At 30.5% G+C, this 26,137-nt stretch overlaps 3 protein-coding genes across 4 annotated transcripts; 2 read left to right on the top strand and 1 right to left on the bottom strand.

The window, feature by feature from the left end:
* Positions 1-627: 627 nt before the first annotated feature.
* On the bottom strand, positions 628-5,615 carry LOC114425263 (polygalacturonate 4-alpha-galacturonosyltransferase-like). 2 transcript variants are annotated; one of them, XM_028392113.1, is made up of 10 exons: positions 5,284-5,615; positions 4,961-4,995; positions 4,552-4,614; positions 4,318-4,443; positions 4,144-4,207; positions 4,019-4,065; positions 2,842-3,176; positions 2,386-2,743; positions 1,606-2,187; positions 628-1,276 (listed from the first exon to the last, which is right to left on the bottom strand). In XM_028392113.1, the coding sequence occupies exons 1-10, from the start codon at positions 5,393-5,395 to the stop codon at positions 1,001-1,003; spliced, it is 1,998 nt and encodes a 665-aa protein (XP_028247914.1). In that variant the 5' UTR covers positions 5,396-5,615; the 3' UTR covers positions 628-1,000. The 2 variants fall into 2 exon arrangements, with proteins under 2 accessions (XP_028247914.1, XP_028247916.1); XM_028392115.1 differs by having other exon boundaries at positions 4,552-4,611.
* An 8,106-nt stretch (positions 5,616-13,721) lies between these two features.
* On the top strand, positions 13,722-18,599 carry LOC114368559 (truncated transcription factor CAULIFLOWER A-like). Its single transcript, XM_028325778.1, has 8 exons — positions 13,722-13,930; positions 15,787-15,856; positions 16,385-16,446; positions 16,606-16,705; positions 17,068-17,109; positions 17,268-17,360; positions 17,441-17,565; positions 18,521-18,599. The coding sequence occupies exons 1-8, from the start codon at positions 13,743-13,745 to the stop codon at positions 18,597-18,599; spliced, it is 759 nt and encodes a 252-aa protein (XP_028181579.1). The 5' UTR covers positions 13,722-13,742.
* A 1,335-nt stretch (positions 18,600-19,934) lies between these two features.
* Positions 19,935-25,864, top strand: LOC114367649 (probable fructokinase-7). The gene is made up of 7 exons (XM_028324833.1): positions 19,935-20,208; positions 22,740-22,942; positions 23,628-23,840; positions 24,079-24,276; positions 24,570-24,710; positions 25,158-25,274; positions 25,545-25,864. Exons 1-7 carry the CDS (start codon positions 20,124-20,126, stop codon positions 25,671-25,673), a joined length of 1,086 nt encoding a protein of 361 aa, XP_028180634.1. The 5' UTR covers positions 19,935-20,123; the 3' UTR covers positions 25,674-25,864.
* The last annotated feature ends 273 nt before the right edge of the window (positions 25,865-26,137 follow it).

The following is a 26,137-nucleotide window of genomic DNA, read 5'->3' as shown; positions in this document are numbered from 1 at the left end:
TATATATATATATATATATATATATATATATATTAATAAAAGAGAGGGAAAACTGATAATTATAAATAATTAAATAAAAAGAGAGAGATGCAATGCATAAAGGAGAAAAAAAATGGTACCTTTTTATGAGGTAGGAATTAGGAGAACATAAGCAAAATCAAATTACAACAAAATGTATGGAATAGAATGGAAAAAGAAGGGAGAAATAAAGCATGGGAAGTAATAGATATAGTATGAGGAGCAAATGCTTAACAAAAAGAAAATTTTAAAAATGTCAAGAGAGCAAAAATAAGAACAAAAGAAATCAATTGAAGCAGATATGATTAATTATATCACTAAGCTACAATTCCTTTTCATAAATAATTATATTTAGTTTATGTAATATAACCCCTCACCCAGAAGTTTGATTAATTCTATTGAATTCCGTTTTCATCGCCTAATTAATTTCGGTTTGCTTAATTTTCTTCCTAATTTAATTAACTTTAGTTGCTCATTTTATCATGAACTAAGATAATTAAATAATCACACGATTATTGTGAGAGCAAATACTTGTCATTTTATCAATTCCTTATGACTCGTGCACTTGAAGAAAATTCAATACAATATGCAAACATAAAACATCAAATAGGTCTCGAAACTAAACAAGAAAGCTATTTGTGAAAGAATACATAAAAATTGTTATTCTATTTCTAGTCCAGTCTTACTATCAGAGTATTGTATACAATGAAGGGATTTTATAATAGCAAACAAGGTATACTACTTATGTACCTTGTTCCAAATCAGTGAGGGTAGTGTAAACAAATAAAATGAATTAAAGGCAAAAATAGTGACGGGGGAAAGACATGATGTAGGGGTAACCACTAAACAAGCATTGACCCAATCGCTTATACATTAGATCATAGCAAGGCACTTCACTTGAAATTGCCAAGATAGAAAGGAGATGGAGAGGGTATTGTGCAGAGAAAATGAGTGTTCTCTGCTTATGACTTAGTTGTGAGGATCATTCACGTAGCTTACAATTCTGAAGATAGGGATGATTAAATTTGACATATTTGGTCCAGTAAGACCGATACTTTGTCATGGCTATCTCTAACCACGGTTTCATATTACCATTGTAGTGTACGACTGCTGCATTATCAATCTCCGAGCGATCTACACTTGGATTGTAACCCAGACCGAGTACGTGCCATGATTTATTAAGTGGATGTGTTAATCCATAGAATGTCATCAGCCCTGGAGGCAATGTCCCCAGCTTCCACAGCACCCTGTCTTCATTCTGGAATCAAACAGGAAGAAAAGGGTCAGTGAAAGATCATTTGAAGTGGATTTGGCACCTCTAAAGAGTCTCACTTTAGAAAATAAAGTGGGTTATAACCATATACTGTAACATCAATGGTTGATGATGTAATAAGATGCATGGGCACATAATAACAAACTATGGAAGTTGTTAACATTACAACCGTCAATTTTTCAATCAATGGTTGTAATAGCACTTTATCATCTAAAGGGTAACTCTCCCTTTAGAGGAGTTAAATCTGTCTGTAGTCATCTTATTATGTAAGAACAGACATGTGATGTAAACCAATGTTATGTTCAACTGCTCACCAAATTCTGCCACTTGTGATATATGCCAGTGATGTCCTTCTTTTTCCACACCTTCAAATCAAACATGTTCATCCCGTATGCCCAACCACAAGCATTTGGATCAAAATTTTTTGCAATATGCGGATTTGAAAAGTTAAGGTACTTGTCAAATCGGTGAAAACTCTCTCCGCATGTTAAAACAGCACCATTTACTTTTCCATTAAGATTCACAGCCCATAATCCAGTCAAATCCTTCTGGACAACAATGTCATCATCAAGAAAAAGAATCTTATCCAACTTTGGATAAACTTGTGGAAGATAGAATCTCAGGTGGTTGAGCATTGACAGATATTTTGGATTTCTGTACTTGAGATTTGAAGCACCAGTAGTAGTTGGATGGCCTGCCTTGAAATAATACTCTTTCATTGTTGCAGATTCAAGCTGCCTCAAGACTGGGCAGTAGGATGAGTTCAACCACTTAAATTCATCAACATTTTCAACATTGATTGTAGCTTTTCCAGGAGGATTCAACAAAAACCACATGTTCATGGCTCCAAAATTTAGTTTATCAGTAACAAGGTGAAACACATGCTTCGAAGGATCCTGCAATGTTGAAGACACAAACATAAGATAATGAAGGCAAAGTTTAATTATATTATTTACTGAGTCAGGGATGCACTGCACAAACAAAATATGTCCGGGTTGTACAGTGCAAGCACAAATTATTCATCATCTATATAAAAGAATATCTATATAGACATGCACATACACACTGGTATGGTAAAAGACTGTTTAAGTCACCTTTGCATTCACAATAGTTGAGTTGACAACAACAGATGCAGCCAAGACATTGTCCGAGAACAGGGCATAATGATAGAGACTAGGATTCTCCAAATTCTCACTTCTGGGGAATTTTCTCTTTTCAAGAGGAAGGAGGTAGTAATCTATGGTAAGGCGCATAGATAAGCAGTGAATTCCATCCGGTATGGTCTTGGCAGCCAACTGACTAAGGAATGTGCTTTGTTTCTTCAATCCCCTAACCTGCTCATCAGCTGTTTGTAGCATTGCCCTCAATTTCCCAGTAACCAACTTGCAGTCATACAATTGCTCTTTTGCCTTGGAAAGAACTTGGCCCATAGTTTTGATTTTTTCATGATCACTACAGATAATTAAATATTTGATTAGTAAAGTTGGTTAATGGCTTAATGCAAAGCAAATGGATATCACTTTAGAGAAAATTGCTCATAGCTTTCATACCTGTGACGCATGTCAGCATCAGAAGTTGCCTCACCTAAAGCACGTTGACTTTCTTTAAGCTGAGATTCCAGTTCTTGGTACAGTTGAAGCTTGTTCTTCATCTTTGCTATACTCAAGTAAACCTTAGCCATAATGATTTGGTCTCGCATCAACCGTACTGTAGAATCAGCATTTTCATTCTCATTTTCTTTCCTCCAAATGTTGTATTTACCTAGAACTGCCGAATCAACAGATTTTGAGTGTTCAATAGCTGAATCTTCAAGTTTTACAATTACTTCATCATCCTGTTTTACCAACTCAGCAGCACGCTTTTCCTTCCTTTTCTCTACTAATTGCTGTAGAAGATATATACAAAGAACAAAACAAAGTTTATTTCCAGAATTGTTCTGTTGTTTCCAAAATAGAGTATCACTCCACAGTACAGACAAGACAACATTGAACTTTACACAAATCTTAGGGTTATTGGTATGCAGTTGCTTACTTGCTTTCAAGTCAAATGTATTTTGGAAGAATTACTTTAGGAAGAATAAGCTTTACATTTGGGAATAATCAGCCACAAGTTATAAGAATGAATTATTAGGATAGTCTTGGGTTAAATTACTTGAGTATAGATTTAATAGAGTTAACAAAATTTAATTTGAGATAACATTTTTGTTGGGTTGCAAGGAAAGCCTAATACCACAAAGATCTTTCATCAACAGACCAAATGAAAATCACACAAGTCATCTAATATAACCCAAAACCTTAAGGTATTAGGTGTACAAGTCATTGCAACTTATATGATACTCAAGTAACTCAACTTGGACATTCTTATTCCATGTGGAACTTTTTTCTTAAAATTGGCAGTCCAACAACTTATATTGTATGTATGGACAAAATGGTAATATTGCAATATGTCAAAGTATATTCTGGCACAACTTCATTTCAGCCGGAAGTAAAAAATGTCAGTCCGGCATGTTTGCCTACCATCATGTCAGGTTGGGGTTTGGGAAGGATTATATATATCAGCAGTGACTAGTGAGGTTGTTTCCATAACAGCCACAAACTCTGTGCCCCCCATGATACAAGGTGTGGCAAACTACCCCAGAATTCAAACTTACATATGTAAATGGTTTCCAAAAAAGCTGTATGCAAGTTAAAACAAGAAAAATATTCACGAATGATTAATGGTGCTTACCCTTCTTGATAGCTGAACAGGACTGTCAGTCCACTGAGCACGACCAACTGCATTCATAAAAAGTATTCAATAAGAAATTAAACCAAAATACACCATAGGCACATTACCCGACAATACGATACCACCTGAAAATCTTCCTTCCTTCCCATTTTGCTTCTCTTGTCTAAAATTGTCTGCTGGTTGGTTTAGCTATAATTAAAAATTAAAAAAGAAATGGATTATCACAGAGCAAAAGAATGCCATTTTTTCTTTAAACAGGAAATGAAAGCTTCTAGCAGAAGCATATCAGTTTTCCAAACCTGATTCATAGCATTTGAAGTCCTTAATCCAGCAACTCTCCATGAAGCAGACAGATTATTTTTTCTGAAACTCTCAAGACTCAAAGGCCCCACATCATTTGTATTGGACACAATAACATCAAGAACCTGAAACATAACATTTATTAGAATCCCAGGATGCAAATGAACTCTTACATAATAACATTACATGAAATACAGAACCAGGGTATAATGTAAATATCATCTTTCACTTGCCTCTTTCGAAAAAAGCGATTTAAGATCCTGCAGTGCCTGCCATTCTTTCAATTTGGCAACCTGCTACAGCCAACAAAATTAAAACAGACATAAAAAACAGCCAGAAGCTATATATATATATGTGGTCCTGTTTGGGTCAACTTCTCCATAAGCACTCATAGGAGAAGAAAATCAGAAAAGTAAAATGCACTGAGCTTTTTTATAAGCTAAAATCAACTTATGCACCTCAAATAAATAAATAAAAAAACGTCTACAAAATTAAGTGCATAAGTTGATTTTAGCTTATGCAAGAAGTTAAATTCATTTTACCTTTTTATTGTCTCCTTCTATAAGTGCTAATGAAGAATTGTATCCAAACAAGATCCTAATTATAAAACCAATAAACCCCAAAATGTACAACAGAGGCTACCTTTTCAATCGAAACAGCTGAATTATCACTTCGATCTGCAGAATGCATTTGAAGTAAGTAATTAAATTAAACCAACTTAAAACTTATAGGCATACGCATGGAACAAAAGCTCAAATGCAAATTAATCACAATAAATTAACATTATAACACCTCATTTCCGACAATTAGAAAGTCCCTAAGAAACAAAAATGGAGAATCCAAGCATGTAATATAGAATTCCTGTAAATCTGATTTATTGTTTGACACTCTACGTGGATGTGCCAACACTAGAAACAAAACTAATAATTGAAAACAAGTGAGATTTGAGAATGAGAGAATGAGACCGTGAAGGGGCGATACGAAGAAGAAGAAGAGAAGGGGCGCGAGGAGGCAGAGAAAGAGGAAAGCGAGAAGAGGGAAATGGGATCCCTTGGTTCTGTTGTTGTTCGGTGCCATTGCGGATCTCAATCCAAATCCAAATGCTTGCTTTCTTGCTTTTACTCCCTCGAATCCATCAGAGAGAGAGAGAGAGAGAGAGAGTAGTATGTGTGTGTGTGTGAAATGTGAATGTATGCTTTCCTTTTCTCTTCTGTTAGGAATTTCGGATGCGATTTTGGGTGGGTCTATTTCCAACTTGCCCTCGCTTTCCCCAGCTGTTTCTTTCTGTCTCTCACCTTCTCTCTTTCAAATTTTATTTTAAGGATCATAAAATAGTTCTGTGTAACTAAGATCTAAATTATAATTGTATCACTTATTCTATCACTTTTTTTAATTAATATATAAATGGTATGAAATTATAAATTCTAACATTAGATAAATGGTTGGTTTGAATGATAATAAATTTTATTTTTTAACTAAAGTTACATATTTGAATTATGTGTTATTGGTTAGGTTTTTAGGTAAGAATTAGTTTTTCATAGATATTCCGTATCAATATCATGAGTAAAAAATACATGCATCTTATTTAACCAATTAAGATAAATTTTATTTTTTAGATTATAAATATTGATACAAAGTAATCTCACAAGAAATGATGAGTAATTTTGATTAAAAATCATGAATATAAGATGGATATTTCTGGTTAAAGTAAATTTATTTCATACTTTTTATTATAAACCATCAGCATTTATTGAAAAAAGTTTGTGAATATTTTAAAATTAAACTTTATTTTATACCCTTTTAAACCATTTTAGGGCCCATCATTTTAAATGGTTGAATCTCCTTTATAAATCAAATGATATTCATAAAAAAAAAAAAAAAAACCCAAAAACATGAATATGCATGATTCCTAGTCCCCCACCCGCAAATTTACCATCAATTTGTGTAAGCAACGCTACTATGTGTTAATCTTGCACGACTGCATCATTGTTTGTGATTTTGATAAACTTGTAAAATTGATTTAGTTTATAAATAAATATTTTGAAATAAAATATATTTTAATTTTAATGATTTTACTAAATCCTCAATTAAGAAAATAAATGATAATCAAATACAAACACATAATTTAATATATTGAAAATTACATTTACAATAATTAAAAATTTGAAAAATAAATTACTCAATATTTATTATAACGAACGGTATTTTATTTTAATGTATTATAACAAATATTTTAAAAACATTCTTAGAAACTTTTATTTTAATTATGTACAATACCTGATTTTTAATTTTTTTTTTTGGTGAGATGGATTAAGAAGAGCGGCACACATAAAAAGTCTAATAACGCGTAGTGACAATCTTAATTACTACCCTGACATCAACAATGGAGTAGTAAAAGTCTGTGTGGTTCTTGACGTAATAACCAGTCCAATAAATAAACCAACAATTGCAACGGTGTTTTCTAATTTATTGACTTGTATGTAAAGCCACGGATACGTCTGAAGACAATATTGTTTTGATATAGTACTTTGTGATATGTAACTCGTTTCAATTTTAATTTTTATATTATTCTGTATATAGCTAAACAACACAAATAATTAAGAAATAACTACAAATATCAATTAACGTAGCAGGGAAGTTAGTGTCAATTCTGTGGCGTATAGACTTGCCAATGTGGGAGCTCGACTTCAAAATGCAAATGGAGGAATTCATATTATTCCCCCCTCTTATGTTTTAGATGCTTTTTTACGTGATCTAATTAACTTTTGTCAGCTGATTCTGCTTGTGCTTTAATTTTTTCATTCTACCAAAAAAATTCAATACCGTAAAATAATTTTATATTATCAATTAATTATAAAGTATTATTGATGTATGAAACATAGTAAAATAAATTAAAAAGGATTTTATTTAAAAATAAATAAAGTTTTAAAAAAATAATGAAAATTTTGTAATTAAATAAATAAAGAAATTTTTTATTAATTAAAATAATGTTTTTAAGTATAAAAAAATAAATATATTTCTTAGAAAATAAAAATGATATTTTATTTATTCATTTGATTTGAAGTAAAATAAAGTTTTTGTTTATAAAATAATAAAATAAAGAAAAATGAGTAAATAATAGACTAAAAGTATTCTAATTATAAATAGACATTTTAGGTCAATTTTTATATTTACATATATTTTTACAATCTCTTCCTCTCAAATTCATTTTTCCTTTATCTCTCAAAACCTTCTTTTTTTTTTTTTGCATATATTCAAATCTGTTCCAATAAAACCAGGATATTGGACTCGTTAATCGTTGGATCGTTATGCAATTTGAACACCAAGTTTGGAACTCATTTCAAAACATTTCGACCGTTGGGCTTTGCAAGGTGAGAGAAATGTCCATCGCATGTAACTTTCATTTTCCCATATATACCCAAACTTGTTCTAATAAAACTAAGATCCTGAACTTGTTAACTGTTAGATTATCATGAAATTTGAACACTAGGTTTAAAATTCATTTTCACACATATCCACCATTGGAATTTCAAAAGTAATATCTATGGAGGGAGAAATGATCATCGCAAGCAGATAGTGCAATTAAGGCTCTAATCTTTTCTCCTCTCTAACACTTGAAAACCCTAATAAAGAACCCAGAGCAAAAGCATGAGAAATCTTAGAAAACGCTAATGATGCCGCTATCACTATCGGACTACATAAGTGAACCCACTTAGAGGTAAGAGATGAGTTTATCGCAATTGAGATTAGAATGAACAGGTGTAGGAATCCTCAGAGGATCAAATTATGATTTATTTTAGGATGTTTATTGTATTATAATTCTTCATGTATGATTATAATTAAGAGATTGTAATATTAAAATCATGAAATTGTGATTAAAATTGTGTGTAAGTGATAAATTGAATATTTGATTAATTGTGAAATAACATATTGCTTTGAGATCATAACTTTATTATTGAAATTGAGTATAAGTGCAAAGTTGAACATGCATTAATTTGTGAGATACACGTAAACATGTGATGATGAATTCTGACATTATGAGATATTAAATTATGGACATAAGATATGATTGTGAATAAGTGTGTGGTTAATACCTGATGTGACAATATTTGTGTTATGGGTTGTGAGTTGTGAATTATACAATAACCGAATTGGTGTTTATCTTGAGAAAAGTGTTTATGCGCAAACTATTAAAGGAAAAATGTAGGGTTCCAGGTTACGAATCTAAAGTGTTAAATTTTAGCGCAATGTATTAAACGTGTTTAAAACACAAGTGTAAGATCGTGAGTATTGTATAATTCATGAGCAGTGTATGCATACAAAAGTTGTTTTAAGGGTTGGACCTGAATCAGGAAGGTGAGACCCTAACAGATTCTTCGGAGTCTAGGCCTTAGGGATAAAAACACTCAGTTTGAGTGCTCCTTTAAGCCTATGTTGATCCCATATGGTTGGGGCATTCTCGCAAAACAGAGTGACCCTGACTAGTCACCTTATGATTTTACTTAATGAGAGTGACCTGACATACCCATTGTGTGGTGTGTCTTGTTGTGTACTCCTAAGCGTCCCAGTATGATTTTTCACTGACATGATACCACATTATATATAGGCTTGAGTTTCAGTATAATTGTTGCATAATGCATATAAATTGTTTATTATGAAATTTGTGAGTGTTGTTACGTCTTGCTCGAGTGAGTGATTCATGTATAATGTGATTGATGATTTCTATAATGAAATTTAAATGATGAGGTAGTGAAGTGACGTGGATTGTATTAAGTTGAGTTATGTTATAAATAATTCTATAATGTATTTTGATTATATCTTTGTTTATTTGTATTTTATTTAGAAATGTGATAACTCACTTCCCATGTGTTGTTTGTGTTTAGATCATGTGATGATCTCAAACCTTGTATTTGTGGAAGCAAATGGCTAGGTGGATGACTTAAAAGAACATCATTCTAGAGGACGTTGTAACACAATGTTCTGATAGAATGTGACATTGAAGCATGAGTTTCTGTTACAATTGCATGATGTTTTGAATATGTTGTTTTATCTTATTTTATTTTGCTGCTTAACTTGCTTCCTTTTGTAAACTTGGACGGTCTTGTTTGAGCCGAATATGTTTTGAATAAGTTTTATCTGATAAAAGTGAAGTGAATGTGATCATTTTTTTCACGTGAATTTGTTTATGTGATTTGAATAAAATTGATTTAATTAAATTTTAAATTTTTATATATTTTTCTTAATTATATGTATGCCGGGATAAAGAGTGTCAAAATATAACTTTTAAGATATTTATCATAAAAGTTAATAAATTTATCATACATAGGAATATAAAATTCGATGATTATGCAAAGATATTTTGTATTATCAATATAAAATAGGGTAAATAGCTAATTTAACTCAACACTACATGTCTAAACCAGCTATGATGGATTGAAAATGGGATAAATAACCAAATTCATTCATGAAATTATAAGACACTGATATTCTTGAAAAATAAAAAAAAATCAAATTTAGTTTATTAATATGTAAAAAGTGTGATGAATTAATCTTGTAGATAATTTAATGACAAATTAGTTCATAAACTTATAACTTAATGTTAAATTGATCTTAAAAAATATAATTTATTATCAAATTAATTCTTGAACATTACAATTTAATAATAAAATAATCTTACAAATTTAACAACATAATTAATTTATTACATTTTTTGTATATTAAAAATTAATTTGTTGTGATGCTTTTTCATTGTCTTAATTTCAATCAACCTTTCTAGCCCAATCATTCTCAGGTCTAAAAGAATTTTAGAATTTTATAAAAAAACAGAAAGTCTTGGTAGAAGTTAAAATGATGGAAGGAGAAAGCGTTATCAAAATGATCAAATTATGTTTTCTTGACTTTATCACTTTAATTTATCTACATTGTAATAACAAAACGATCGGATCTTATTAAACATCTCTATAAAAAGCATATGATTTTTATAAGCAAAAGAAGAATTATATAAAAAAAAAAAAGCATATGGAATACTCCGACCCATACATAAAACAAGGTGGTCGAAATTAACCAAAATATTTTTATAAGCTAGAGAATCAATTGTACTAGTATGAGAATGTAAATTTTTTCCTAACAACCTTGCCTGAAAACCAAAACCAGAAACCGAACTTGACCATATTTAAGATGACAAGCACATCATATCCTTGAACACATTAGAAATTGACTTTTCTGTTATCCTTATTTTAACTGTCTTTATGTTGTTCATGTAGTTATATTAATATTTAATGTTGTGATTCAATTTTAAAATTATGTAATTTTCAAAGGATTTTAAAATTATGTAATTTTCAAAGGGTAACACAGATATGCTTAAAAAAGAGACAACAGAAAAACCAGATCTAAACACAAAACACACTATTCATTTCTTGTGAGTCAAATAGAGTATACCAGTACCACCGCATGTCATAAAATATAGAAGAATCTTTTGGTTTTCTTTCCCTGCATACACATGAAGTATACCTCATACCTCACGTAACACTGACCAAGAGGTAATAACTGCTTACATTAATAAATGACTTAATATCAATTAATTTTTAAATTATTTTAAATAATTCAATTTAATTTTTAAAAGATCCAATTTGATCCTTAAATTTTTTAAAATAAATTAATTTAATCTTAAAATTTTAAAAATATTTAATTTGATCATCAAATTTTTAAAAATGAATCAATTTGATCTCTAAATTATGTTAAATGGTTCAATTTGGTTCTTAAATTCTTAAAAATTTTGAGAACCAAATTGATTTATTTTAAGATTTTGAAAATTAAATTGATTTATTTTTATGAATTTAAGGATCAAATTAAAAAATATTAAAATTTAGGGATCAAATTAAACTTTTTAAAATACTATAAAAATGAAATTGATAATTAAGCTTTAATATCCGTCTTATGATAACTATGTTTAAGGTTTTTTTCTCACTGGTCAAGAAAACAAATATTCCAAGAGAATTATTATTTGTTAGAGAAAATTTTTACTAAAACATTATTGTTCTCTCTCTTGATTTCATATTAAGATTTTTAAGATAACATTTTTTATTACATGATAAAATTGGAATAGATATTTTAATATTTTATTGAAAAATAAAAATATCAGTCGATTTAAATTCTTTTTCAAATGTTAAAACTGCAATTATTTTAGGACTAGTAATGCTTTTTATTTTGCATAGTCTTCAATACCATTGTTGCAAAAAGGACAAAATGTCTTTAGGAAAATCAATAATCCCCCTCTTGTGCAGAGCTAATACCTATCTAACATTATTAATCTCTGAGAGAATGACAAGACCTTTAACGACACAGTACATTTCCAAAACTTATTGAAAGTAAAAAATCAATGCATATGGGCATATGATCGTTGAGTCTTGTGCACAGCCATATATGAAATGAAAGTTTGTTAACTCAAAAAAATATCACTATATATGTAAACATGTTTGTTTTAATTATGCTTTTGCACTTAATTGAACATTTTACAAACTTTGTGCAATTGTGGTTGCTTTCTGTGAGGATTGATGGAGTTGAAGTGAAAATCAATGACTTCCCACAGATTCCCTTGCCTATCTGGCTATCTCTGAAAGAAGGCCTGGTTAATTTGTCTTTCCATGACAGTGTTAAAGTAGCATTTATTTGCATTTTAGCCAAAATACTAACATTTCAAAATTGGGATCCAGGAACCTCTATTAATCGTTTTTTCCCAAAGAGTTAATTATTTGTTGTATGTTTGTCTCTTTGGAGTTGTTCAAATTCCAACCTTCTCTGTTGGAAAAAAAAAAGTCCAACCTTATCTACAATGACACACGGGTGAGGTTTTTTTATACTTTGCTGATCACACTCCTCATTTTTTCATTCTTTTATTAATTCCCACTTTCCAAATTTATCTTAATTTAAGAGTCTTTTCTAAAAGAAGTCAAAATTATGAATTATCTATGTTTGTTTGTACGCACAATGAAAGCTGAATGACAAAATAAAAGTGATTACTTTTTTTAATCAAGGACAAAATATAAAAGTTGAGTAAAAGTCACAGTTCAGCAAAAGAATTTCTCTGGCCTTCTCACATCTAATTGGAGCAAAAAAATTATTAGTTGCAAGCACTATAAAAAATTAAAAATTAGTCATGCAATTTAGTGATAAATTAAAATTGCTTTTTCTTCGTTAGAGTCACAGAAAATTTAGTGATGATTTTTTAAAATTTATATATAAATTGTTTCATCTCTAATGTTATTTTTTTTCTTGTAGCTAGCTAATAAATGAGAATCAGTTCCTATATATAAATGAATTATGTGAAGCTGAATATAGATGCAAGTTGTATGGGAAATTAATATTCGTTCCTACATTGGTTTTGCTAGGGTCTCTGATTAAATATCACAGTTGAATGGTTCTTTCGGTTAATTGGTTTTTCAAGCTTATTAGATGCATGGTTCTTGTGATCCTTTACATATACATGCTGAACCCACTGAAATAAAAAAGGGGTCTGGCTTGGCATGAAAGCTTTACTCACATTATTTGTACGTGAATTAAAGCAATAGTAGTGTGTACGTCGTCTCTTGGATATAAGTATTTGGTTAATTAATGAAATTCGTCATATGATAAAGAAATACTATCATCATATAAAATAATTTTTTCCCTATCTTTTGTTTCAATTTGTTTTGTTCCTTACCTATGGCAAAAAGCAGAGATGTGGACTACCTCCGGATATCCTAGGAATCGAATCATATGCAGTGTCCTATGAGGCTCTGACACACGCCTCTCTCTATTAATAGACTTACACACTGCATGATACTATCATTTAACTTAACCCAAAATACGTTCTATTAATTAAATTAATAATAATAAAATTTTAGAATACTCAGAATAAGCGGGGCGTTTTTTTTTTATTTCTATAATCTATAATTTTTATGGAACGAGCAGGGGGGAAAAATAAGTTAAAAAAACAAGGACAATATGAAGAACACAGCCATGCATATATATGGATGTTAACTTTTGCGTATGTAAAACTTGAGCCCTTGTCCTTGCAATTTATTTTTTTGTGTTTTTGTTTTTGGGGTAGAATCAATCGTTACAATGTGCCAATGTGGTGGTCCTTTAAATTTTAAAATTAATATATTAATGTTACAGTAAGATTTCAAATTAAAATTCCAATGTTTTATGCATATAAATGGTTCTAAAAACAGATATTATGAAAAAAAATAAAAATTCCCTTGGTTAGTTTTTTCTCCAAGTTTTCGGTCAACCTGCTGCAAGAGGAATGATTCATCATTAATTTCCTAGACGTACCCTTGTTCACATGGGGTTGATGCATACGTACGTGTGAATCTCTTATCTATTAACATAAACAAACAAGTCCACAACACAGAGAGATAGTGTGTTGGTGTGAGAAATTAAAATGGGTAGAGGAAGGGTTGAGCTGAAGAGGATTGAGAACAAAATAAATCGGCAAGTTACCTTCTCGAAAAGAAAGACAGGTTTGTTGAAGAAAGCCAAAGAGCTCTCAGTGCTGTGTGATGCTGAGGTCGCCCTTGTCATTTTCTCACCTCGTGGCAAGCTCTTCACCTTTCCAGACGATGCTCAAAGGTCTCTCTCTCTCATAATTGTAAACACCTTAAAAGCTAGTTTTTCTTTTCTTTTCAAATGTTTTTATGCACTTGGTTTTTTGGGTTTTTCTCATGCCCTTTTTCTTTCTTTTTTCTAGTTCCTTTTAACAAAATGGTCAGTACTTTCTCCTCCTCCTTCTTTTTATTTTCAAAACTCTTTGCATTTGATGTATTTAACTGCACAAACCCTAATTCTAACACTATTTTCACCCTTTTTTATTTATTTATTTGTGTGGCTAGCTATTTAATTCTATAATCATTTTCATGGTTTTCTTTCACTAACACGTACATGCATCTGTGATCTGAGTTCTGACAAACCCTCATGTTTTATCATACTTGGTCCTTTTTTTCTGGATTTTTTGTTCTCTATGACTCCCCCTTTAATTTGTTATTGGGGCCTGAGGGTTCCACTCGTGGAGGAAAAATCAGAGATTATACAGAAGAGAAGCATTATACATAGTTTGTTTTCTGTCACACTCACATATCATAATTACACCCCCCCCCCCCCCCCCTCTCTCTCTTAACTGGGATAAAATGCATTACTAATACAACAGTACAAATCTATGACGTTTTTCTTTCTCACAAAAAGAGAAAAATGAGGGGAAAAAAAGACAACAAAAAATAAAGAAAATCTTGCAATTATATGACATGAGAGGAACAATTTTTCTCACAAGCAGAGAAAAATGAAAAACACACACAGAGTTATATGATACGAGAGGTGCGATTATGTTCATGTTATGATTTAATCTTCAAATGGCAGCTCGAGGTATTTAGATTTATTTTTCCTTTTGAACTCATCATATTTTCTTGCTAAGAAAATAAAATATTAATTCCAATTCATGATCTTATGACAAAACACTTGTCATTCATGTGGATCTGTCTAGGGGGGAGGGGCAATTTTATATATTCCTCATAATAAAGAGAAAGTCTGTCTTTCTTTATTTTGGTTGAAAACAAATTACGGCGGATATTGGCAATAATTCAAAACAAAATCATTTAAAAATGTTTTTTTCTTTTTTAAAATCATATAATGTAAATTTTATGTAATTCTGGAGGAAAAAATAACATCTCTGGTTCCGATTGTAAATTGTATATAATTTTAATATAAAGAAGTATATCATACATAAATTTGCCCTTTCCTTTAATTCAACCCTAGCCTTTTGGTATTATTTATCCATCTCAAGATAAACCAATTAATCCAGTGTTCATCATCCACTTAAACTGTTATTCAATTCGTAGTTAAAAACTACAAAAATATACACTTAATTATATATTCTTCCAAAAATATGATGAAAGAAGTACTTGTTTTTGAAAATAAATTCATTTCGGCAAGAAATTTGAGAAAAATATTTTGATTGGAACTATCAATTGGTTTTGCATATATATTTGATATCTAACAAATATTGATAATAGACTATGTCATATTGTTACTATATAATTTTAGAATTTTCCTAATAACTTTAAACAAATAAATTAGAATTAGTTACTACAATGATATTACGCTTTTCATTTCCAATGAGAGAAACTGTTTAATATTATTAGTGAATCAAATTGAAAACTGTTCCTAATAACTTCATCTTCTTTTTTTTTTTTTTTATCGTTATAGATGCAAATACCTGGATAATATGATACATTAATAGGGTAGCAATATATGAATGAGTTTAGGAGGAACCAAAATAAACCCTCTCCTTTATATCACCCCCAACTCTTGACAAAAGAGGTTCAAGTTGGTTTTATTATCTTTGGATTTATTTTGTGGTTAAATGTCTCCTGTTCCTTATTGCATAGAACTATATATATATCATGAATTCTTACCGAATTTCTTTCAATTTTCAGTATTATAAAAACCTATGATCGATACCGGAAGTACTCTAATCAAGATGGCAATGTTGAACTTGAAAATCAGGTATGTGTATAATTTCATCTCTGCTCAAATTAATTTTTCACCTTAAGGACTCTTATAATAACTTATAGTCAACAGCAAATTAATTTAAAAGATAAATACATTAAGATGTGTCTCCAAACAACTAGATTAAATTCCATGAAAATCTTTGTCTATTAATCATCCCATCAATTGTATAATAATAATTTGAAGTTGATATATATGTTTGTTTTCTTTCTGTGGTCTTTTGACCTTAATTGTTAATGTGAATTTGACAGCTACTGAGTTAATAGAGCCTTTGTTACCTAAATGTACTTGAAATTATACGCATGCAATTAAAATCATGTTATTGTCTTTCAATAATTATTACATTTTTTTCACATGAAAATAATTTCATTCTTTTCTGAAAGATTACATAAAACATTGTCCTGTTTTTTAGGTTGTAGTACATTTCTTTAGTTTATTCTTAATTTTAATCCATATATAAAGCACTATAGTTAGCTAATCTTGTTAAAAATTATTCTGATGAATTTCTGTTTTGACAATCATCAGGGCTGGTACCAAGAAATGTCAAAACTAAATGAAAAGTATGAAGCTGTTCAAAAGACACAAAGGTTATAAATTATACTCTTTCTATATTATTGTTCTCGATTATAATAATTTCACACAGAAATTCAGATACATGTTTTTTAATCACATACAATATTCTAGGCGGAGATGGAGATTAGGATATTATATTTTTCTTTAATCTGCGATTTGATTGCATATATCAGGCGTTTGCATGGGGAAGATCTTGGACCACTGAGCATAAAAGAGTTGCAAATTCTTGAGGAGCAACTTGAAAAAGCTTTATCACAAGCTAGGCAGAGGAAGGTACGTGTAAATGTATAAGCCCTCTGTGCACTTCTATTGCTGTAATATAAAAGAGAGTAGGATCTTGTTCTTGTAATACAAATTTTTCATATTTATTTAATATTTTCAAATTACCACATCTAATGGTTAATATTAATCTTTGAAGTTAAAAATTACCGTTAATATTTTAAATTTGCTTCTTTTTTATTTTTTTTTAAAACATAACTATTAGATTATTTTACGTCAGAATAATTTTTTTTATCTATAACAAACTAGCCTTATAGGTACAAAAATAATTGGTTTCAATCAGTTTATGTACCGCAGCTAATTGATACGAACATGGATATTGGATGATAATGCCTGAAAAATTGTTCCATTTGCAGACACAACTGATTATTGAACATGTGGAAGAGCTTCGCCAAAAGGTAATTAATAAGAAAGGTTAAGTTAGTTTGTTTTCTTGTATAATTGTCTTTCTGTAATTTTTTAGAAATTAGTATATATTGTCTATGCATGGTTCTTTTTTATATTCATTTTGATGATTTATATACTAAACTTTGGTGTTCTCATTCATATCTCGCAGGAACGTCATCTTGAAGACCTTAGACTCAAGGTTTTGCACTATGACATCGACAACCAACAATTCCAGCATAACATGAATCATATTAGTGCAAATGCATGTCTCTCTATTCCTATTTTTTCTTTTTCATTTTCTATTCATTGATTATTTCATGCTTTTTGAAGCCTCCTTTTCAGCTTGAGCCTTATGGATTTAATCTCAAAGCAAGTCTGTGGGGCTCTACTTCCACTAGTGCTGCTGGAGATGGGAGCTTTCCCTTGCTGCCTTCCCAAACCTACCCTGAGCCTTTCTTGCAAATAGGGTATATTCAATTCGAGCCAAATTTCCTTTTATTCCTATTTATGTTATATATACCTCAAATTATATATATATATATATATATATATATATATATATATATATATATTATATACACACACACGCATGCATAATTTGCATAATTATGTGGCCTTTGAGTTTTGAAGTAGTTTCAGATTTCAATCTATGGTGGCTTCAGTGTTTCTGATTCAGCCAAACATGTTTGCATAAGACATATGGAAGAAAATTAATGTTTTTTAAACAAGCTGAATCTAGAATGTACTTGTGCAACTCTGTATAGAGCGGCGCTAACTGGCATGCATATTCGAATATATAAAGATGTGAAGTAATTTAATTTATGTGATTATAGACAGATCGAAATTAAAAAAAATAAAATTATCCATTTAAAAAATTAGGGTGTGTTTGGTTTATATTTTCATTTTCTGTTTTCATTTTTTAAAAACTGTTTTTATTTTTAAAATATTAGAATTCTAAAAACGTGTTTGATTTAACTTCTTGTTTTCTGTTTTCAAGAAATAAAAACACTGAAAATGTATTTTCAAAAGAAAATACATTTTTAGATTTACTTAAAATTACATTTTTTGTCATCGCGTTTTCATTATATTCAAAATGAGGTTCTGGTTTAAACTGAAAACATTAAAAACGAGATTTTATTGTTTTTAGTTTTTGGTTTGTTTGAAAAAATATTTTAACTGAAAATAAAAATAGAAATCCAACCAAACATATTTTCATCACCATTTTCTATTTCCAGTGAAAATGAAAAAAAAAACAATCAAAATCAAATATCCTTAGTAATTGAAAAGTTTAAACCTTTGGTTGAAATTGATAACATTGCAAGTATATCAAATTGGTATCAATAATCTCCAAAATATTTGAAGCAATGTCTTAAGCAAAAATGGTCCGAATAACTCATAATTAAACTCGTTACTTTCTTGCAGGTATTCTGTTCAAGGTGAGCCATCCATTGTCCCAAAGACCATGGCCAGTGAGACTAATTTTCAAGGATGGTTCCTCTGATTTAACATTAGATTATATGGTTTACTTTATTGTTTCTCTCTCTCTCTATATATATATATATATGACTTTTGGACTTGGGTTCTTATTGTTATTATGAAGAAAAAACATTTATCTTCCAGACTTGTGTGGGAAGTTTGCGGATTTCTATTCTGATACATATATATTGTCTATATATATATGACTTGTAACTTTGGGTCTTATTGCTATGCTTTTACTATTTCAATCAAGGATATTGTTGCTAGGTATCTATCTATGATTTTCTTTTAAGACCATCTTTTATTTCAATCTTTTTTTTAAACAATCTCCTTAATTAGTCCTTCTGTGGCTCTATCGGTTAAAGTAGCCAATGAATTGTAAAAAGAGGACGGTGGAAAGCCGAAGTATCCAAGGATTTACTTTTCATCTCATTTTTTTTTTTTGGTGTAACAATGCAGCTAATCAAGATAATAAACAATTAATACGCAAGTGAGTGTCAAGAGAGTTCAATTTTGTCAACAAACTGGATGAATTATTTTAAATCCCTTAACGTTATCTTTGATTATCACGATTAAAAAAATGGAAATAAGTAATAGACCATTCTTAAGTAATGCTAAAATATTTCTTCTAAAAAAAACAGTAATGCTAAAATACTAAAGCATAATAATAGCTTCAAGATATAGGAACGGCGAATTCAAGATCGAGGTTGTGGGCTATCCTCCTTCCTTCATTAACAATTTAAAAAGTTACAATCCTGAAATTTAATTATATAATCAGTGAGTTTGTTTAAATTTATATAAAAAACTTTAAAATAAATATTTTTTATATAATCATTTATTCAGCATATAGGTAACTATTTCTTCCTTTCTCAATCTTTATCTTTTACACACTACAAAAATGGTTGAAAATCAATTTGGACCCAAAATTAAAGCTCCCAATTAAACTGATCACATAGCAAATAATACATAGCTTTCTGCAAGTTTCTTGCCATTCATGACATCTTAAAACAGATTTAGTTTCCCATCCATTCACGAGGAAAATCATGGCTGTACAGAAAGAAAACATAGACATATAACAAAAAATAATAATGAGAATATAAAAAAAATATTGACAAAACGACTGGATTTGTTTAATATAATCTTAAAAATAGATCAAGTAAATAAATTTTAAAAATTATAATCAGAAATAATTTAAATTAGGGTAATAAAAAGATGTGGGGGGGGGGGGAGAAAGTAAACCAAACTATTCTTTTGCATGATTAGATTCGGAACAAAATGACTAAATGAAAACAACCAAATAAATAGTAAAAGGCCTTCAAATTGTAAGACAAATATTTTGAGATTTCCAACAAAACCGGATGGAAGGTAAAATATAGAAACAATGATTGATATGGCATGCTTTCCCTTTTCCCTTCCTTGATGACTCTTTGCTAATTTCTTTGCCAATGATGAACCACAATCATGTGTGAAATTATGAAACATCATCCATCATGTCCATGGTGATAAATTGGTGATAGCAGCTTTTCCAAAGGGTTTCTACAAACCCAACATGACAGGCTGTTGCTTCCCTGTGACCTTCCATCGGTCCGGTAGTCGCAGGGTCAGCTTCAGGCTTGTTAGAAGTTCCTCTTCCGGTATTGCTTAATTTTCCCACTTTTTTATTTTTTTAATTTCATTCATACCATCTTTTTATTTGTTTGTTTTGGTTGATTTCTATGTTAACTATGAACATGTTGATTTCGATTAAGATTTCTTGGTCTTGATACAATTTGGTTGGCTCTTTCCCTAGCTCCTTTGATACCCATTTTGATTATTAAGTGGTTATGCATTTTGGTCTTGTGAATTATTTGATTTTTAAGAATAATTAAAATTTGTTTGATTAGTTGTAAGAGTAAATTACATTTTCTTCTTTTAGATATATATAAATATTACATTATCTTTTCCTCTTGATGAAATTTACACTAACATTAAGGTATGGGATCACTTGCGAAGGACAAACGTATTATGGGTGTAAGTGGAGGAAAGAAACAATGATCGTTCCTAGAATATATAAAATGAGAATAAGTGATTTATGATAGCAATATCCATCCCTTTAAAAAATATAAAAAAAAATTGTAGCAATATCCATCAATCTACCTAATAGGGAAAGGGAATGTAGTTCCTGTGCAAAAGGAGTGTTGCTATGTGCACTCAACCAAATTGCTGGTACATCCAATAATTGCATAATTTTTCCGTTTTGTCATTTCATAAAATTGATATGGATTGGGTTAATCCATAAGCCTCATATGGATTAATCAACTGAGTTAATAGGTTAATTATGTTATAAAATAATTAATATCACTATATATAATACTAAAATTTCTAATATATAGTTAATGCGTATATAAATTATAGTAATAAGTTTTGTGATAATTAATTTTGATATAATAATTAATATGTTTATTAGTATGAGATTTGCGGATTGTTCAATTCATATCAGTTTTATAGAAGGGTAAAATGGAAAAATCACACAATTGCTTGGTGTACCAGCAATTTTGTAGGGTAGACATAGCAACGCCCATGCAAAAGTCATCATTAGAGGTATAAACCCAACAAGTGTTTATATTAGCCCAATTATTCTCGTAAAAAAATAAAAGCCCAATTGAAAGGTTACCGCACAAATAGGAAAATTATATAGTAGGGGATTCCACGAAATTGATAGAAAGTTGCTATTCTCACCTCCAAACTTAACTATTCTCGCCATCCATGTGAGTGGATTTTAACTGAATTAAGTATTTTTGTTGTACACATTACTTGTTGTACACATGTAAAATGGAATCTGTTACAATATTTGAGGTGGGAAATAAAACTATGCAACATAAATATGATTCCATTGTATAAGAGAATCATACTTTCAATCAATGTCTTTCATAAGTCTCTTTTAATTTAAAAGGACACTGATTTTTTTATTTCAGTATTACGGATTAACTTATCTTTATATTTTTTATATTTTTCTCCTTTTTTCACAAGTAGTAGGACAAAGGTTTTCCTCCTAGCTTCTAACCTTTCTATGACAATAACAAATCCAATTTCCTTTCCAACATCTCAAAACCACTTCAAATCGTTTTGCTCAACAAAAATCTAAAAACAAAATTCTTTCCTTTAGTAACAAAACACATATAAAAACATCATATAATTTGAATCGTCTATTAATCAATATACCTCATAGTTATGTTCAAACCATTGTCATTTTCCTCAATTGGGTTTCCTAAACCACTATCATCTGTTTTCTCACTATCCAAAGTACTTTAAGGTAAAAAAAAAAAAAACTAGATTACATAGACGAAAAAAAATATTTAAGCTAAAAAAAATCTTGAGCAAGATGCAATTAGGGTGGTGAGTGGTGACGGACAGAGGGTTCCCTCCATTCTCAATTTTTTTTTTCAATTTTTGTGTCATTGAGTTCGAATTACAAAGATCAAGAAACCCGTCTACTACTTTTGAATTGTTCTCGAATTTTTTTTTTACATATCGAACAAAACTTTCAAGGTTTCAGTCAATTTCCTCGATAACAAATGTTGTTCTTGAATCCCATTGAACTTAGATTGCAATTTCAAGAACATATAATTTATAACCACTATTAGATTTAAATAAGCCCCGATTGTTAGAATTTTAAATTAAAATAGTTAACAACATAGTATTAAACTGACCTAATCTATTGAATACCAACAATGAGATGTATAGTGAAAACTTTGTTAGGAGAGGTTATTTTCATTTTCTGCATATGCAAAGCTCTATGTTTTCAATTTGGGTAACCACAAATACATGTAGATGAAAACAGGAGCAACTTTTTGTAATTGCAATATGGGTTAATCTCATCACGATACTCGCAAATTCAATACAATTCATGTGGGCCTAAGTCCTTATAAGTTATGACATCTTCACAAGAATCACAACAAAGGTGAGGCACAAAGACCAGTGAAAATAATAGATGTTTCACTATATTTAACATTAAAAAATTCTGAATATTAGTCATATTAGATGTTAAACTAAGGAAAATTTTGTCTTTAAGAAATTAATTAGATGCTAAAATTGGTTGAAATTAAACAACATTAACTGCCGATGTTTGTCAAATTATGTCCAATTTCATAACAAGTAATTAATGAGTGGTACTTGTTATTTGTAGGTTCATCTAAACATCGGGGAAGAGAGAGTCATAAAGGGCCTCTGGTTGTTTGCTTTGGGGAGATGATGATCAATTTGGTCCCTACAGTAGCAAGAGTGTCCCTTGCAGATGCAACTGCCTATAAGAAATTCCCTTCTGGAGCCACTGCCAATGTTGCTGTTGGAATTTGTAGACTAGGAGGCTCAGCAGCTTTCATTGGCAAGGTGAAATTCTCGAGAATATAACATTAGCTATGTGCTCAATATATATTTTGGAACTATTTTTTCCCATTAATATTATTTTTATTGTTTGCAAGAACTCTTTATACAAAATCCTATTGCTGTTATTTACTGTGCCTTTGCATCAAATGTCTGAATCAGGCCTCGTTTAAACAAACTTCTCCGTAAGTATTTATAGGAGAAGAAAATACTACTAAAAAGATAAAATGAATTGAGCTTTTTGCTCAAGTTAAGATGAAATTATATACTTAATTTTATAAAAGCTATTTTTATTTAACTTTTAAAAAAGTTAAGGTGCACATATAGGTTGATTTGAGCTTATAGAGAAGCTCAAAACATTTACTTTCTTCTCCTATAAGTTCTTATAGAGAAATTTATTCAAATAGAGAATAATATTAAAAACAATTTGAACCTGTCTGTACACAGCGATGTGTTTTCTGGATAATGCCTAGCTTTTCAACCAGAACATTTTGTCGTTCCAAAGTTTTTTATCCCATCATAATTCAAGAGCAAAGAAATTTGGAATACATTACAATTTTCTATCTAATTTTTATTTGAAGTTTAACAAAGTTCCATGTTCAAGCAAAGTCTTTATATGTGAATCTTTCTTTCTTTTAATCTACCAGTGTCCATTTGTCTGACAACAGTGTCTTTAATATTTGCAAGGAAGGTGGGAAATGATGAATTTGGACATCTGTTATCTGATATTCTGAAACAAAATGGTGTTGACAATTCTGGCCTGCTCTTTGATGATCATGCAAGGACAGCGTTGGGATTTTATGCTCTTAAGAGTAATGGAGAACCTGAATTCATGTTTTACCGAAATCCAAGTTCTGATGTGCTCCTTCGTCCTGATGAAATTGATATGGACCTCATAAAGAAGGTAATATAATTAGTGCATTATGGAACCTAAGGAAATCCACCTGTTTCATTTCATCTTCCATAAATAACGGTTGAAATTGTATTTTCAAATGAAAAATTGGTTTTTGAAGTAAATAATACTTTTCAATAAAAAATGCTACAATTTATGTTCCACAAGTTGCTCCAAATCCATAGCTCTTAAATCAACATAATTGTGCATTTCAGTTATTTTGTTTCATCAAGTATCTTATGCTATGCAGGCCACAATATTTCATTATGGTTCAGTAAGTTTGATTAAGGAACCTTGTAGGTCAGCTCATCTTGCTGCAATGAATGCTGCTAAAGTGTCTGGCTGCTTCCTTTCTTATGCCCCAAATTTGGCATTGCCACTATGGCCATCAAAGGAGGCTGCTAGACAGGGCATTATGAGTGTCTGGAACTATGCCGACATCATTAAGGTACATGTTTCGTGCGTGCGTGCGCACGTGTGTGTGGATTCTCTAAATATACAAATAAGTACTTCAAAATGGTCTTTCAATGTCATTTTTTACATAAAATTGCCCTCCCAAAGGGACCCCAGTTGATGTCAAAATCTGAAATTTGAAGAACCAAATTTGTTCTTTATACTTGACATTGAAAGGCTATTTTGATGAATTGATGTTAGGAGGACCAAGTGATTACATGTGTTTTTTTGTGCTTGAAAATGGCTATTAACTCTATTTATCTACATACGGTCTGTTTTGAAGAACAGGTAAGTGTGGATGAAATTCGACTCTTGACTGAAGGTGATGATCCTTATGATGACACAGTGATCATGAAGAAGTTGCACCATTACAATCTCAAACTTCTGATTGTCACTGAAGGAGCACGAGGCTGTAGATACTACACCAAGGTTTTGATCCATAAACAAAATCTTGCATGATCTCTATTCTACTTATGTTCACAATGCTACAATAAATGTTACTGATAGGAACTTGGTAGAGTATTTAAATGTTTGATTCTCCCCCCCTTGACCTCTAGTTTTTAAGGGAGGATTCTCCAAGTGCTTGGCTGCTTATCAATTGGTATAAGAGATGATTTCTTATGTCGTGGCCGTTGTATACCATCAAATGGAGTATTTAAGTGCTAGGTTCTCCCCCAAATAGTTAGTTTTTAAGGGAGGTTCCACTAGTGATTGGATCTTATCAGTCACAGGGGCCAAGTCCTAAACACTATTTTAGTGTAAATATCTAATCCTAAATGCATAAAAATGGAGCTCAAATGTTTCCTCCCATCTATTTGCTAATCCAAAATTGGTTAGTTATGTTTAATCATATAGATGTTCCTTATTGTTGCACAGGACTTTAAAGGATGGGTTGCTGGTTTTGAGGTGGAAGCAATTGACACAACTGGAGCAGCTGATTCCTTTGTAGGAGGACTTTTGAGCATTGTGGCTGCTCACAATCACATTTATAAGGTGACAAATAGTACTTTTATATTGAGTTATCTAAGGGGGTTGCTTGAAATTCACGAATAAGATGCCTGCATGAAAACCTCAAGACATTTAGTTTCACATTGGGAATATTGATCCATTAACAAGCTCATACTTGGGATAATTTCATTTCAACATGTTTCATTGAATGTAAACTTTAAACTTTCTGTTTTTTTTATAATTCCAATTATCATCTATGATCCATGTAATTCCCAAGAAATTGAAGCTAAGAGTTCCTTCCTCTGCCATTTTTAGGATGAGAAAAGATTGAGGGAGGCTCTTGATTTTGCAAATGCTTGTGCTGCTTTCACAGTGACAGGTAGAGGAGCCATACCTTCTCTCCCCACAAAGGATGCTGTTCTCAGAATTATGTTCTCATACTAAAGTTCAAAGAGGAGTAGCACATTTGGCAATGTGCTTCCTAAATTGGTTAACTGTGAGGTGTTGAATTCAATTCATGTTAGTTGAGGCCTGTGGCATGTCCTAATTTTGAAATAGGATAACTTTCATTTGCCATAAGCATTTTAACAATTTGGTGAATACTAACATTTTATGAACTAATGTCTTGCTTATTACTTTTCTATTGTCAAATTTTAGATTCCTGTGTTTTTAAACAATTTATCTGGGAATTACACAAATTTTAAAATAGTTGACTCTAAACTGAAGCGGAGGAATTTTTTTTTTAATATTTTCTCTCTTAATATAAAATCAAAATAATATTAGTATCAGAGAAAAACATTTACATTGGATCCTTAGAAGATAAAAAGTCAACTTTAGGGAAAGAAAGTAATAAAATTTAATGATGTGAAATTTGCAAGCTAATTTTCCTATAAATGCACGCTATTATA

The sequence above is a fragment of the Glycine soja genome, chromosome 9 (genome assembly GCF_004193775.1).
Source record: "Glycine soja cultivar W05 chromosome 9, ASM419377v2, whole genome shotgun sequence".
NCBI lineage: Eukaryota > Viridiplantae > Streptophyta > Magnoliopsida > Fabales > Fabaceae > Glycine > Glycine soja.
This window is presented reverse-complemented; position numbering and strand designations above follow the sequence as displayed.

What these genes read in the sequence shown, in the direction of transcription:
- LOC114425263 (XM_028392113.1), bottom strand. Translation starts at nt 5,395, where the DNA reads ATGGCACCGAACAACAACAGAACCAAGGGATCCCATTTCCCTCTTCTC. An exon ending in CAGCTGTTTCGATTGAAAAG is followed by an intron (nt 4,615 to 4,960) that starts GTAGCCTCTGTT and finishes TGTTGGCTGTAG; the next exon opens with CAGGTTGCCAAATTGAAAGA. An exon ending in GAAGGAAGGAAGATTTTCAG is followed by an intron (nt 4,066 to 4,143) that starts GTGGTATCGTAT and finishes TTATGAATGCAG; the next exon opens with TTGGTCGTGCTCAGTGGACT.
- LOC114368559 (XM_028325778.1), top strand. Translation starts at nt 13,743, where the DNA reads ATGGGTAGAGGAAGGGTTGAGCTGAAGAGGATTGAGAACAAAATAAAT. An exon ending in CACAAGCTAGGCAGAGGAAG is followed by an intron (nt 16,706 to 17,067) that starts GTACGTGTAAAT and finishes TTCCATTTGCAG; the next exon opens with ACACAACTGATTATTGAACA. An exon ending in TGAATCATATTAGTGCAAAT is followed by an intron (nt 17,361 to 17,440) that starts GCATGTCTCTCT and finishes CCTCCTTTTCAG; the next exon opens with CTTGAGCCTTATGGATTTAA.
- LOC114367649 (XM_028324833.1), top strand. Translation starts at nt 20,124, where the DNA reads ATGACAGGCTGTTGCTTCCCTGTGACCTTCCATCGGTCCGGTAGTCGC. An exon ending in CAGCAGCTTTCATTGGCAAG is followed by an intron (nt 22,943 to 23,627) that starts GTGAAATTCTCG and finishes TTTGCAAGGAAG; the next exon opens with GTGGGAAATGATGAATTTGG. An exon ending in CTCACAATCACATTTATAAG is followed by an intron (nt 25,275 to 25,544) that starts GTGACAAATAGT and finishes TGCCATTTTTAG; the next exon opens with GATGAGAAAAGATTGAGGGA.